This window comes from Tamandua tetradactyla, chromosome 13, assembly GCF_023851605.1.
Source record: "Tamandua tetradactyla isolate mTamTet1 chromosome 13, mTamTet1.pri, whole genome shotgun sequence".
Taxonomy (NCBI): Eukaryota; Metazoa; Chordata; class Mammalia; order Pilosa; family Myrmecophagidae; genus Tamandua; species Tamandua tetradactyla.
This window is the reverse complement of record NC_135339.1, coordinates 8839919-8854761: the sequence shown is the minus strand read 5'-3', so window position 1 is coordinate 8854761 and position 14843 is coordinate 8839919. Positions and strand designations below refer to the sequence as shown.

The 14843-nt window shown below is 40.2% G+C and overlaps 1 protein-coding gene and 1 pseudogene across 1 annotated transcript in view; both read right to left on the bottom strand.

Annotated features, from left to right (window-relative positions):
• Positions 1-2673: 2673 nt before the first annotated feature.
• Positions 2674-9209, bottom strand: LOC143654617 (ras-related protein Rap-1b pseudogene; annotated as a pseudogene).
• An 842-nt stretch (positions 9210-10051) lies between these two features.
• The window catches only part of GLUD1 (glutamate dehydrogenase 1), a 41169-nt gene continuing 36377 nt past the window's right edge, over positions 10052-14843 (bottom strand). Inside the window, exons 12-13 of the mRNA XM_077124685.1 lie at positions 12371-12433; positions 10052-11471 (exon numbers count right to left, since the gene is read on the bottom strand). Of these exons, the coding sequence (XP_076980800.1) occupies positions 11352-11471; positions 12371-12433 (183 nt within the window). The 3' untranslated portion in view covers positions 10052-11351. The remainder of the gene's footprint in view (positions 11472-12370; positions 12434-14843) is intronic.

Sequence of the window (14843 nt, the reverse complement as noted above, 5' to 3'; positions counted from 1 at the left end):
GCGAATGTATAGTTCTAAGGCCATGAAAATGTCCAAATTAAGGCATCCAAGGAAAGATACCTTAACTCCAAAGAAAGGGCTAATGAAGTTCGGGGGAACTCTCTCAGCTGGGAAGGCACGTGGAGATGTCTGCTAGCTTTCTTTCCCAGTTTCTTATTTCATGAAGGTGATTTCCTTCTTCATCTTCAAAGGTCTCTGGCTGTGTGGGCTCTGTTGGCACTAAAGCTTTTTCCAAATGGTTCCCTCTGAAAGGACTCCAGTAAGCAACCCCACCTCGAATGGATAGAGATACATCTCCATGGAAACCACCTAGTCAAAAATTACCACCCATACTTGGGTGGGTCACATCTCCATGGAAGCAATTAAAAAATCCCACCTGGCAATGTTGAATTAGGATTAAAGAACATGACTTTTCTGGGGTACACAAACCAGCACACGCCTTTTATAGTACTGAGAAAGTTTCCTTTGATCCCTTTTGAAGTGCTTTTATCAGAAAAGGATGCTGAATTTTGTTGAATGTTTTTCAGCATCAATCAATATGATCATGTGATTTTTCCCTTTCAATTTGTTAATGTGCTGTATTATATTGATTGATTTTCTTGTGCTGAACCACCGTTGCATTCCTGGCATAAACCCTACTTGGTCATGATGTATAGTTCTTTTAATGTGTCATTGGGTTTGATTTGCTAGTATTTTGTTCAGAATATTTGTGACTATATTTGTTAGGAAAATTAGCCTGTTGTTTCCCTTTTCTGTAGCATCTTTACCCAGTTTTGGTGTTAGAGAGATGTTAGCTTAATAAAATGAGTTAGGTAGTATTCAGTTTTCCTCAGATTTTTGGAAGAATTTGAGCAGGATTGATATTAGTTCTCTTTGGAATGTGAAACCATCTTTCTGCTTTCATCTTTGTTATTTTTATATATGTTATATTCCATCTATCCATAAATGTCTGTTAGGTCTAATTCGTTTATCCCATTGTTTAGGTTCTCTGTTTCCTTGCTGATCCTCTGTCTGGTTGTTCTATAGAGGAGAGTGGTGTAGTGAAGTCTCCCACTATTATTGTTAAAATGTCTATAGATCCCTTCAGTTTTGCCAACGTTTGGCTTATGTACTTTGGAGCTCCTTGGTTGGGAGCATAAACATTCATGATTGTCATTTTCTCTTGGTGAATTGTCCCTTTTATTAATATGTAATGCCGTTGGCTCTTATGATGTCTTTACATTTAAAGTCTATTTTATCTGATATTAGTATAGCTACTTCTGTCCTCTTGGTTATAGCTTGCATAGAACATCTTTTTCCATCCTTTCACTTTCAATCTATGATGTCTTTAGGTCTAAGATGTGTCTCTCTCTTGTAAACAGCATATAGGTGAATTATATTTTTTAATCCATTCTGCCAATCTGTATCTTTTAATTGGTGAGTATATTCTGTTAATGTTCAAAGTAATTACTGTAAAAATGGTTCTTAAATCTACTATCTTATCCCTTAGTTTTTTTTTAATACAAAATTGCACCACTTTAATTAAGGCTTTTAATTTACATTTGGCCACCTCAAAGTAGTGTAACATTAGGTTAGTCAATTTAAATACCGTGGCTCCCTATTAGATAGACACACAATCTTTACACCCAAACATTCATGCATACAAAACAACAAGGCATTGTTAAATAAAACAGCAATAGTTACTGCAAATTAGGCCTTGTGACCAATTACATATGATTAAAATTACTTCCCACATCCACAGTACTTGTCTATCTCCACCAAAATATTACACATGTAAAGCAATCACTATCAGGCCAAAATACTAAACCTGTGTATTTGGTATTGCAAATACATTTATGCATGAGCAGGCAAGGGATTCACAGTGAGAATCTATACTTGCAGAAGCCTGAAAATGATTTACAAAAAATTGTTAAATCAGTAAAATATTGTTTGAAACTACACCCTTCTTGATGCAGCCCCCCACTGTACACACAACTATAAACACTGTTCCCTAGGTAAACAAGAAAGATAACATATAATAAGAGATTTGAAAAGTCTGCACATTTCCTTCCCAACAGATATCTTTTATCTAAGACATTTTACTGAAAGGACTATCATATGTAAAGACAAGATCACTGTCTCCACAGATTTTTCAAAAATTAAAAAAACTATATAGCTGTGTTAATCAAAAGCGCTTATTTATTTATTTATTGCACGGGCAGGCACCGGGAATCAAACCCGGGTCTCCGGCATGGCAGATGAGAACTTCTGCCTGCTGAGCCACGTGGCCTGCCCAAAAGCACTTATTTTATATAATATAATAATGACCTTGAATTTCTTAAAAAAAAAAAAAATTAGATTAAGCTCCAAGTATCAAAGAAGCGAAGTTATTTGGAGTAGTCTATATAGGAACTCTTTGGGCTTTCTTTTATTAAGCAAAAATAGTGGTGCTTTTAGGATTCATATTATTGTACTCTCCAATACGAAGTTTATGGTGTGTGTTAAAGTGTACAGTACACCATTTTCATTATGTACAACCCTGGTGGATGAGGAATGTCTCTTAAGCAGTAATACTGGATACAGCCTCTGGTTTTATGAGTTGTATACTCTAGGACTATTATATAAGTAAAAATCTCTCTTGTGATACTGTAAAGTGATTAGAGTGCGCACACTGATGTAGCTTTCATCCATCTCTTAAAGGGTACCACCACAGGAAAGTCCATTGAAGGTGCTGCTAGCTTTACCAAAGTTGGAGTGCTGGCACTGTTGAATTGGACAGCAGTTCTTCAGACCTGGCCCAGAGCTACAATGCATTTCGTATATTAAAGAAGCTGACGTGATGTCTTTCTGTGGAGCTTCCCAGCACTGGAGTTTTTCTGTTAATTTGCTGTACTAGGTCATAAAACATCTCATTAACATTCATTTTTGATTTTTCAGAAGATTCTAAGAATGCACAGTTGTTCCATTGTCTTGCTAGATTTTCACCTTGCTCCTTTCCTGCAACTCTTTTGTCCTCCAAGTCACACTTATTACCAACCAGAATCATTAGAACATCATCGATGTCTTTTACTCAAAGAATCTGTTCTGTCAGATCTTGTCAATCATTAAATGTGGACTGTGCTTTGATGGGATAAACTAATGCAAAGCCTTGTCCATTTTCCATGCACAAATCCCTCATTGATATAAATTGTTCCATCTCTGCAGTATCCAAGATTTCGAGCATACACCGCTGTGCATCTACTCCAACTTGCTTTCTATAAGAATCTCTATTGTGGGATCATATCTTTCAACAAAAATTCCTTGAACAAGCTGCCTGGTCAGAGCAGACTCTCTAACACCCCCTGAGCCAAGAATGACTAGCTCATACTCACTCCTGGTGTGAAGTTGTCAAAACTAAGCACTTTTTCTTGAATGTAGTGATTTCCTTCTTATTTATCATGAATTTATCTTGGGAAACCCATGGCCTCCTCCTGGAAGAGCTCCTGTATTCTCTTTAAACTCCCAATGTAATTCTAACTTTTGCACTTAGAGTTTCATTTTATTTTGTATTTTTATTAGTGAGACTATTGTTTTTCACATTTAGGGACCATATATAGATGTTTTTTCCTTCGATGATTCTCTTGTTTGTGGTTTTTGCATCTATTGCAAAGATCTTCAAACTCAGTTTACAGAAATTCCTCTTGCACTGTCACCAGCCCACGCAGCCCGCATCCCCCTGCACTTCACGCACCCTCTGAGTTGCTGATCCCAGCGCCACAGCTGTACTGCCGCTACCGCTGCTGCCCCGGCTGCTTACATGCCTTACTCTTGTCCTTTACTTCTTTTTTTTTTCCCAGGCAGGCACCGGGAATTGAACTCGGGTCTTTGGCATGGCGGGCAAGAACTCTGCCTGCTGAGCCACTGTGACCCGCCCTCTTAGCCTTTCCTTTTTATTTGTCAGATCTATGCATTCTCTTCCCTCACTCTCTTTTTATCCTTTAAATTACCGTTACTGGTATTCTTCAATTCTCTGCCCTCCTCCAGACCTCTGCTTCCTGTCTTTTATTTTTTCTTCAGCTGACAGGACTCCTGTAAGTATTTCTTTTAGGGCGTCTCTCTTGAGTCTTGTTTTTCTTTGAAGATTTTAATCTCTCCCTCAATTTTGAAGGATAACTTGGCTGGATAACTAATTCTTGGCTGGAAGCCTTTCTCATTCAGGATCTTACATATATCATATCACTGCATTCTTGCTTCCATGGTGCCTGCTAAGTAGTCCAAACTCAGGCTTATGTGTCTGCTCTTGTACATAGTGGATCACTTTTCTTGTGCTGCTTTCAAGACTTTCTGTTTCTCTGTAACATTTCACAGTTTGATTAGGATGTGTCTTGGAGTAGGCCTATTTGGATTTATTCTATTTGGAGTTCGTTGGGCCTCTTTGGTTTGTGTGTTTATGTTGGGAAGTTTTCCCTGATATCTTTAAGTTTCCCGGCCCTTTACCCTTCTCTTCTTCCGAGACACCAATGATGCTTATGTTTATGCACCTCTAGTTGTCCAACATTTCCTTAGGCTCCGGTTCCATTTTTTCCATCTTTCTTGCCACTTGTTCTCTTGTGCGCTCTAGTTCAATTTTCTGTCTTCTAGTTCACTTATTCTGCTTCTTCAAATCTGTTATCGTGTCTCTAGTATATTTCTAATTTGGTCTGCTGTATCTTTCATCTCTGTGAGAGCTGCCATTTCTCTATTTAGTCTTTTGAATTCTTCTGTATACTTTTTTGGTGTCGTCCTGTTATCCTTTATTTCTTTATAAATATCCTTGCGTAGTTGTTCCATATTCTATGTCCCCTCCAGAATTTTGATTTTATTGTTTGATTGGGCCATTTCTGCTTGGATCTTCATGTGCTTTGTGATTCTATGTTGTGTTCAGGGCATTTGATTATCTTAATAAGGTTGTTTTGCAAGTTGGTTTCCTTCACTTGTCTCAAGTTTGTATTTATTGGTTTAGCATTGAAGGTTTTCTTTTGCACATGGTTTGCCAGTCATTCCCCAGCAAACCGAGGCCTGGATCCCATGTGGAGTATAGCTCTGTTGGGGTCTATTAAAGGCCAGGCAGGGGTGCTTGGGTACTTCGCAGTAGAATGGTCCCACTACGTGGGAGATTCAGGCTTGCTTCCTGGCCCATGTACCCCCCCCCCCAAAAAAAAACCCAAATAAAATAAATATGAAAGCAACAACAATAAAAACAAAAAAATACCCCTCAATGTTAGTAGGCACCAAAGTCAGAAGGAGACATCTCAAGATATACTGCAAATGAACTCAGACTGGTACCTACAGAACGGAGAGAAAATAAATGAATACATAAAATAAAGTAGAATAATGGTAAACATATATATATATGAAATAAGAAATAAAGATGCAAATATGAATATATAAAAATAAAAACAAAAATAATACTAATACTAATAAAAATACACATAGTAAAAATTTATTTTAAAAAGGAAGGAAAAAAGAATAATTATATAAAACCTAGGCAAGACAGGCCATGGTGGCTCAGCAGGCAGAGTTCTCACCTGTCATGCCAGAGACCTGGGTTCAGTGTCTGGTGCCTGCCCATGCAAAAAAAAAAAAAAAACAAAACCAAAAAAACCTAGGCAGATAGGGAGTTAGCCTGCATGCACTTACCCCTTCTCTCCAGCAGGTGGCCACCCTGAGGCACCACCTCCCCTAAGGCTCCCCCCACCCAGGGAGATTCCGCAGCCAGCAGTTGGGGTAGCTAGAACTAAGGGTGGTCAGTCCCCTTTGATCCACAGCTGCCTGCACACTGCTGCTGGGGGTCACACTGATTGACCATCCTGCTCTCCCTGCCCCAGGTCCCAGCACCCAGTCCTCCCCAAAGCACCCTGGAGACCCTCTCTGACTGCAATACTGCAGTCTTGATCATTCTCTCCCCATCTCCTATCTTGTTCCATGGAGCAGGGGTGAATTCAATCCACTCGGCTCCATCTTCCTGGAAGTCTATTCCAAGATATTTTATTGCTTTAGTTGCTATTGTAAAAGGAATTGCATTCTTGATTTCCTTTTCAGAGGGTTCATTGCTGGTGTATAGAAACACCACTGATTTCTGTGTATTGCTCTTGTAACCCAGCACATTGCTGAATTAATTTGTTAGGCGTAGTTTCTTTCTTGTAGATTTTTCTTGATTTTCTATATGTAGAATCATGTCATCTATAGGAATAATTTGGTTTTTCCTTTCCAATTTGGATATCTTTTCTTTTTCTTGCCTAACTGCTCTGGCTAGCTCTTTCATTACAATGTTGAGAAGCAATGGTTATATCGGACCCTCTTTGCCTTGTTCCTGATCTTAGGGAGAAAGCTTTCAGCCTTTCACTGTTGAGTATGATTCTACTTATTTTTCATATATGTGGATTTTTCATATATGCACTTTATCATATTGAGGAAGTTACTTTCTACCGCTAGTTTTCGAAGTGCTTTTGTCGTGAAAAGATGCTGGATTTTGTCAAATGCCTTTCCTGCATAATTTCAGATTATCATGTTGTTTCTTTCCTTTCATTTTATAAATGTGGTGTATTGTATTCATTGATTTTCTTGGGTTGAACCATCCTTGCTTTCCTGGGATAAATTCCACTTTATCATGGTGTAGAATTCTTTTGCTGTGCAATTGAGGTGTATTTTGTTGAGGATTTTTGCATCTACAGGCATTCCTTGTTTTGTTGTGATTTACTTTAGTACTTTTTGAAGATATTGTGCTTTTTACAAATTGATGGTTTGTGGCAACCCTGCATTTGAGCAGGTCTATTGGTACCATTTTCCCAACAGCACATACTCACTTTGTCTCTGTGCCACATTTTAGTAATTCTCGTATTTCAAACTTTCTCATTATTATATCTGCTGTGGTGATCTGTGATCGTTGATGTTGCTAAGTAATTGTGGGAGAGCACCATGAACCATGCCTATGTAAGACAGCAAGCATAATCGAAATGTGTGTGTTCTGACTGCTCCAGCGACTGGCTGTTCCCCCATCTCTCTCCCTTTTCTCAGGCCTTCCTTTTCTCTGTGACAAAACAACATTGAAATCAGGCCAATTAAAAAACTTACAGTGACTTCTAAGTATTCAAGTCAAAGGAAGGCTTACATGTCTCTCACTTTAAACCAAAAGCTAGAATGATTAAGCTTAGTGAGGAAGGCATGTTAAAAGCCAAGATAGGCTGAAAGCCAGGCCTCTTGTGGCCACGAGCCAAGTTGAGCAAAGGAAAAGTCGTTGAAGGAAATTAAATGTGCTACGCCAGTGAACACAAGAATATGAAGCACAACAGCTGATTCTGGAGAACAACAATGGTTATTGCTGATATGGAGAAAGTTTTAGTGGCTTAGATAGAAGATCAAACCAGCCACATGCTCTAATCCAGAGCAGGGCCCTGACTCTTCAATTCTATGAAGGCTGAGAGGTGAGGAAGCAGCAGAGAAAAGTTTGAGGCTAGCAGAGGTTGGGAAGAAGCCATCTCCCTAATGTAAAAGTGCAAGGTGAAGCAGCAAGGGCTGATGTAGAAGCTGGCCTAAGTTATCCAGATCTAGCTAAGATCATAGACAAAGGTAGCCATGCTAAACAGATTTTCACGTAGATGGACCAGTCTTCTGTTGGAAGATGCCACTCAGGGTTTTCATGGCTAGAGAGAAGTCACGATCTAGCTTCAAAGCTTCAGAAAGGCAGACTCTCTTGTTAAAGTTGGTGACATTAAGGTGAAGCCAATACTCATTTACATTCCCTAAATCCTAGGGCCCTGAAGAGTTATGCTACATCTACTCTGCCTATGCTCCATAAATGGAATAACAAAGCCTAAATGACACACATCTGTTTACAACATGGTTTACTGACGACTTTAAACCCATTGTTGAAAAGCATTAAGAAAAGATTCCTTTTAAAATACTACTGTGCATTGACAATGCACCAAAGAGCTCTGATAAAGATGTGCAGTGGAATGAATGTTGTTTTTATGCCTGCTAACACAGCACCCATTCTGCAGCCTATGAATTAAGGAGTTTCAACTTTCAAGTCTTATTATTTAAGAAATAAATTTCTGTAAGCCTATAGCTGCCATAGTGATTCTCTGATGGAACTGGGCAAAGTCAGACGAAAACCTTCTGGAAAGGATTCCCCATTATAGATGCCAATAAGAACATTCCTGATTCATGGGAGGCCAAAATATCAACATGAACATGAGTTTGGAAGAAGCTGATTCCAACCCTCAAGGATGATCTTGAGGGGTCTAAGACTTCAGTTGAGAAAGTGACTGCAAATGTGGTAGAAACAGAGACCCGGGGAGTTTTTGATTACTGATTCAATATTATCGGTCTGTTGAGATCTTCTCTTTCTTAGTCAATTTAGGTTGTTTCTAGGAACTTGTCCATTTCATCTAGGTTGTCTAGTTTGCTGGCTACAATTGTTCATACCATTCTCTTATAGTTCTTTTTATTTCTGTAAGGTTGGTGGTAATGTCCCCCTTTTATTTCTTTGTCAATCTAATTAAAGGTTCGTCAATTTTATTGTTCTTTTAGAGAAACTTGATTTTGTCGATTCCATCGTTTTTCTATTCTTTATTTCATTGAACTCCATTACAATCTTCATTTCACTTTTGGGTTTAGTTTACTTTTCTTTTCTAGCTCCTTCAGGTGTGAGGTTAAGTTACTGACTATAGACTTTCTTCCTTTTTAATGTAAGCATTCAGAGCATGGTTGTCCTAGGAATGTTTCAGAGAACAGCCCAAAGTTAGAGCAGAGTCCTTCCTTATCTTTTCTGTGTGTGTTTTGTCCTAGGCATGTGTGCCTGGCTCTAGGAATTCCCATTTACATGGATATCAATGTCCCCATTCTCCTGAGTCAGGGTTTCCTCAGTCCCCCAACTAGCAGGTGTTTGGCCCAGGTTACTCAGATTTGAAAACTTCAAATTTTCATGCAGGAGAGCGCTGAGCCACTTCTAGGTATAGGGTGAGCTCAGGGATGGTGAGCCGACAAAAGGTGTCCTTGTTCAGTCCTTCCAGCTGGTCGTGAGACAGACAGTCAGGCGTCATGCACCCTAATTTATGCACAAAGGCTGCTCTGCTTCCTCCAGGCCCAGGACCAAAGACTCACCCTGGGAGGCCAAGCAGGTTCCGTGTGGGGCTGTTGTTTGGTTGTGGAGGACCAGCAAGGACAAACTGTTTTAAGCCGTCGCTTGCACTATTACGGCAACTCTTCATGCTTTCTGGTGCTTTGAAAAAGACAGTTCTGCCAGTTCTTGTTTGTTGTGTAGAGCTGCCGTGGGGGCCAGGCCTGAGGCGTCTACCCCCACCCCACTGACCAGATGGGGCTCAAGATGCCAGGCTTTCAAAAAAAAGTAAATCACCCATCGAAGTAACTGAGTTGCTTTCAAAAGCATTGTTTCAAAAAAATAATCTACACTCCTCCATGCCCTACAACGTTATGGATGTACGAGTTTTCCATTCGTATCAATAACACACCTCAAAGTATGTCTAGTCTTTAAAGAAAAAAATCACTACAAATATTCCCGATGTGTTCGCTCAAGGCCACAGACCAAGACTGTTCCCCACCTTACTCTCAGTGGTGCTCGCCTCACTCCTGCGTGCCTGCGGTGGACCTGCATGGGGCATGGAGTCATGCAGAGGCTGAGCTGTGACAAAGCAGACAAAGGCGCTGGGAGACTCGGGCAATGGCCTAGTTCTGTCTGCTGCTCCCACTTGGTATTCCGTCTTAAACAGCAGTCACATTCTGTGGCTGAATCACCAGAGACAAAACAAAGCAAAGCAATCGCCCTTCACAGAAGAGGAACTATAAATTACTTCACTTGTCAGCATGAAGCACTGGAGCCTATTCCCTCAGAACAGGCTTTAACAGTGATTAGTAAAATGAAACAAAAAGGAATTCAAGAATAAAATGTGGGCCGTTTCAAAGCAGCCCACAAGGCAGTGGAAAGGAGAGCTATGTAGGTGAGCTACTGCAAATGTTCAGAAACCCTATTGTAGTTTCAATTTCTACCAAAAGAGATGCAATCAGATATAAAACACAGAAAAGAAACGTAAGCTTTGGAAAAAGGTAGACTTTTAATAACTGCTTTTATCACCACGTTAAGTCATGCAGTTACAAAGTAGTTAGAAATTTCTGAAAGGGTATTATTGTTAATAATAATAAAAAAAAAGTTCATTACATAAATATCTAGTACTTCATTGGGACACTACTTTTCAAAAGGCCCTTGCCAAATACTCCCAAACAAAACAGTTGATCCAAGGTTGTTTTGCTAAGTAAGCTTGTGTGCAGAATGCGAGGCCTCTAAAGAGAGGGCACAGGTCGTCAGAGCTGGGGCCACTGGCAACGTCAAACCTGCCAGCCCATCTCCAAACAGGCAGACCAAGTGAAAGGTTGTTTCCCCGCCCCCCCCCCGCCCCAGCCCTGGGTTATTCTACTTGAATTATTATTCAATTAGTCAACAGAATAGATCTTCAAAAGAAAGGAAAAATTAACATGATACGGAAGGTACTACATTCTTTGGACTATGTGTCATAATTACATTTAGCAAATTCAGACTGTCTTAACAAAAATAGCCTCCATCATTCGCAGTTATGAAGATTACTTAATTCTCTGGCTTCTAATTTTTGTTGGACAATACACAACTGTAAGCTATAAATGATACTGTTTTATATTATAAAAATACTAGCTTTTTTTTTTCCATTTATGTTATAGGCATTCACTGCTTGAGTCAAGGTTAGGCTTGTTAAGTGATTAAAGGCAATTTTATTACAGCAGCATGTACTTATTTTATTCTAAAAGAATAAAATGCATGAGGAGAAACAGCTTTTATTGTTGTCTAAAACCTGTAAAGTTGAGTTATTTTGTTGATGTGAAATGCTAATAACTCATTTTAGGACCATGCCACCTTCTGAAAATGCCACACACCACTTCTTAAATGTATCAAAGTACGTCCCAGATGCTTTGATGCAAGCAACTGGATGCTCTTGGATAAGAGGTGCCTTGGATAAAAGGATGCAAGCAACTGAATGCTCTTGGATAAGAGGTGCTGACCCCGAACAACAGATAACTAATGTGCTGGGCGGCAGCTTCGGGGTCAGGTGCGTAGCCAGATGGAAGAGACTTTATTTAAAGGCAAAATACCTCAATGGCCCTATTTTCACTTATAAGCTGGTACATGATGATCCCCAACCCTTCATTCCTTTCTTCTTAGGGGGCTGATTTGCACTGACTTGCTGAGAGTGGTGTCCGATACCTAGTAAGTCATGAGAAAAAGGTATTTCTGTGGTTACATGTAAACTTGTGATAGGCTTGCAGAATTTACAGGTGAAGAGGGTGGCGAGGTCAGCCACACCCGTCTAGGTGAAGGTCACCCCAGCTTCGTTGTACACCTTGAAGACCTTCTCAATGGCGTTGACGTAGGCGGCCGTTCTCAGGTCCAGTCCCAGGTTATACTTCATGGCTGTGCGCATGATTTGCTGAAATGAGGGGAGAAATGCAGTCAAGACCACCAACTTAAGCAAGGGGACAATGAATGAAGGAGACACACATAAGTCTGGTACGAGTTACCCTGTCACCATTTCAGTGGCAGGACTTGGATGGTCAAAAGACAAACTCTGCTTAGAAGGGACTAGCTCTCTGGAATGGATATCCACTCTGACCGTCCTGGCGGTAGGAAGTGACTTTAGAATTTGAGAGGCGAGATGTCTCGGTGCCCTTTAGTCACTGGAGCATGTTCCTTTGATATACTTGGTAATGATCCACAAAAATTAAGAATGGGGGTGATGAAAATGTCCTGGAATTAAGATAGTTGGACATTTATCTTAATTGTCCTATAATTTTGTGCAGCCATTATTGCTACACAAAATTATATACATTAAAGACTGCATTTTAGGGTATGTGAATTATATATCAAGCAAAAAAAAAAAATCCTCTAAGGACCACCAAAAACGTCACCATAGCTGAAATCCAAGATGGTATAATATGAACCCAAAAGGAAATGAGGAAAACTAGAATCAAATTGTATTTAAGACCTTAAAATGGGACCACAAGCTCAAAAAACCCTTACTTAGACCTAATTCTGTAATATGGTAGCTTTCTTTAGCTACAATATAATTTAATTTGGCCGACGACTTGGCTAACTACCAAATATCGCCCCCTCCTACCTTGGGGTGCCGTTTATTGCTCAAGACCCTGAAGAGAAAGGCTATACTCATCATTTAAGACCAGAGGAGCACACGTTTTGCTAAACACAACTGAGAAACATTTAAACAGATTGCTATTTTCTATCCACACACACAATCTGGCAGCCGAGATAACACGGTTGAGTTGTACTTCACAGAATTAACAGAAATGCAAACAGCATCTGCACACATACCCTGGCAGAACGCTCCATGGTGTACGCCAAGCCAGAGTGCACGATGTCTTTCTCTGATGCACCCTATTAGAAGAAAGAACGAGTTACCAATTCCGCACAAAAGGCAGGCTTCATCTATGAGTTAACAAAGGGTTCTTTAGTCAATGTACTGCCAGAATGAATAGTTTTGGCTTTTAGTAAGATACAAGTAGGGCAATATAGAATATCTATATAGTATCTTGGTGCTTATTTAAAAAAAAAAAAGAACAGACAGGTATGAGGGTAAGTAGTGAGACTGGCACCCCTTACCCAGCTGCAACACAGAAGCACCCAAGCCACATGGGACTTTGCTCACCTGACGATGCATTTGGCCCTGATCCCCAGGTGAACAGGGAATTACACAGAACACAGGAAGGACTTTGATTAGTCCCAAGAGCAGCTCTGGGGTAGAATCCTGCTAGGTACTCAGTAGCACCACCACCCCGTAAAGTGGGCTGGTCACGCGGTTATTTAATGACCCCCCATCCCCATCCTACCACTGAGAACACTGAGGACCAGAGCCGGCCAGGGCTACAGCTATGCCTGGGCTCCAAGCACCAAATCAGGTTTTCTTCCTTAAGCCAATACGTTCTCTGGCTATGGGTTGATTTGTTCTAAAAGATTCCTCTAATTATCTAATTTGTTTCTTGGAGGGCTTAATACCATTTAAGGACAATTCACCACCACTAACGCCTCTGACATGCAGATCTATGAAACACATGCCCTCACCTACCAGGTGACAGCAAAAGTCATCGTACATCTTCTTAGTTTCTATTTTAATACTGGGGGGATTTACAGTGAACATCATTGAATTCATGCCATATTCATTTAAGCAAGCATATTCCTATAACATTTGCTATTAATCAAGAAACATTTGATTAAACTTTGCTTTGTTCTATCAAGCCAGGAAGAGGAAACAAACTAGGCTTACAAAATTCTGCTCTTCTGAAATCCTACAATGAGCTGGGACTCAGCTTCAGGGGATGAGAAAACCTTCTCGACCAAAAGGGGGAAGTGCGAAATGAGACAAAATAGTGTGTCAGTGGGTGAGAGATTCCAAACAGAGTCAAGAGGTTATCCTCGAGGTTATTCTTATGCATTAAAAAGGTATCACCCTTTAGGTTAAGGTGTAATGAAGAGGCTGGAGGGAACTGCCTGAAAATGTAGAGCTGTGTTCCAGTAGCCATCTGAAGATGATTGTATAATGACATAGCTTTCACCATGTGACTGTGTGATTGTGAAAACCTTGTGTCTGATTCTCCTTTCATCTACCTTATCAACAGATGAGTAGAACATATGGAATAAAAATAAATAATAGAGGGAACAAATGTTAAAATAAATTTAGTAGATTGAAATGCTAATGATCAATGAAAGGGAGGGGTAAGGGGTATGGTATGTATGAGTTTTTTTCTATTTTCTTTTTCTAAATTGATGCAAATGTTCTAAGAAATGATCATGATGATGAATATACAACCATGTGATGATATTGTGAGTTACTGATTATATGTCAAGAATGGAATGATCATTATGGTAAGAATGCTTGTGTTTGTGTGTGGTTATGTTTAATAAATAAAAAAAAATATTAGGAACCTAACTACGAAACAAAACAAAACAAAAAACTCTCCTGTTTCATTCTGAAGTACCTACCCAGTAGGTAACTGTGCCAGGCATTAAAGACAAGTAGAGAATGGAATAATGAAAATTCTCAGTTCTGACCGAGTTCACAGTTTGTGGAGAAGACAGCATGCCCACACAGACTTAACCATGGGGCTGAAGGAGAGCAGTGGCTTTGAATCTAAGTAGAAATGGTGGAGAGGTGAAGAGGTGTCAGGCTTTGAGAAGGAACAGCTAACGAGGTGGAAAAGTATCAGGAGAAGGTGGTATCTTGGAAGCTAGGAGAAAATGCTCCAAGGTGGGGAGTGATCAATTGTGACAAGCACTGCTGAGGGGTCAGGTAAGGTAAGGGCTGAAGAATGACCACCGAACTTGGCAATGCTGATGTTCTAGTTCCCTTGTCAAGACCAGTTTTGGTGGAGTGGGGGGTAAAAGAGAAGGCTCAAATGTTGAAGAATTAGAGACAAGACTATATATTATCCCCTTTTAAGGCAGTCTGCTGCAAAACAAACAGAAAAATGGCAATAACTGAAGAGGAAATGGGATTACGATTTATTATTTTTTTAAACCAGCATCTGATACGTTGATAGGAATAATCCAGTAGAGGGAAAACCGATGATCCAGGGGAGGGGAAGATCTGCTGCATGGCACATATGAGATGTTGAGAATCGGTCAAGCAATGCACAGAAAGGGGCAAGAACTCAGAAGAGGGCCTGGACAACAGGACTAAGCAGATGTGGACGTTCTCAGTGAACAAAGACCAGGTCACCAGCTGGGGTCGGGGGAAGGGAGAGGAAGGAGAAGCTGGACCTGGTCATTCAGGAGGGAGAGGACAAAGGGG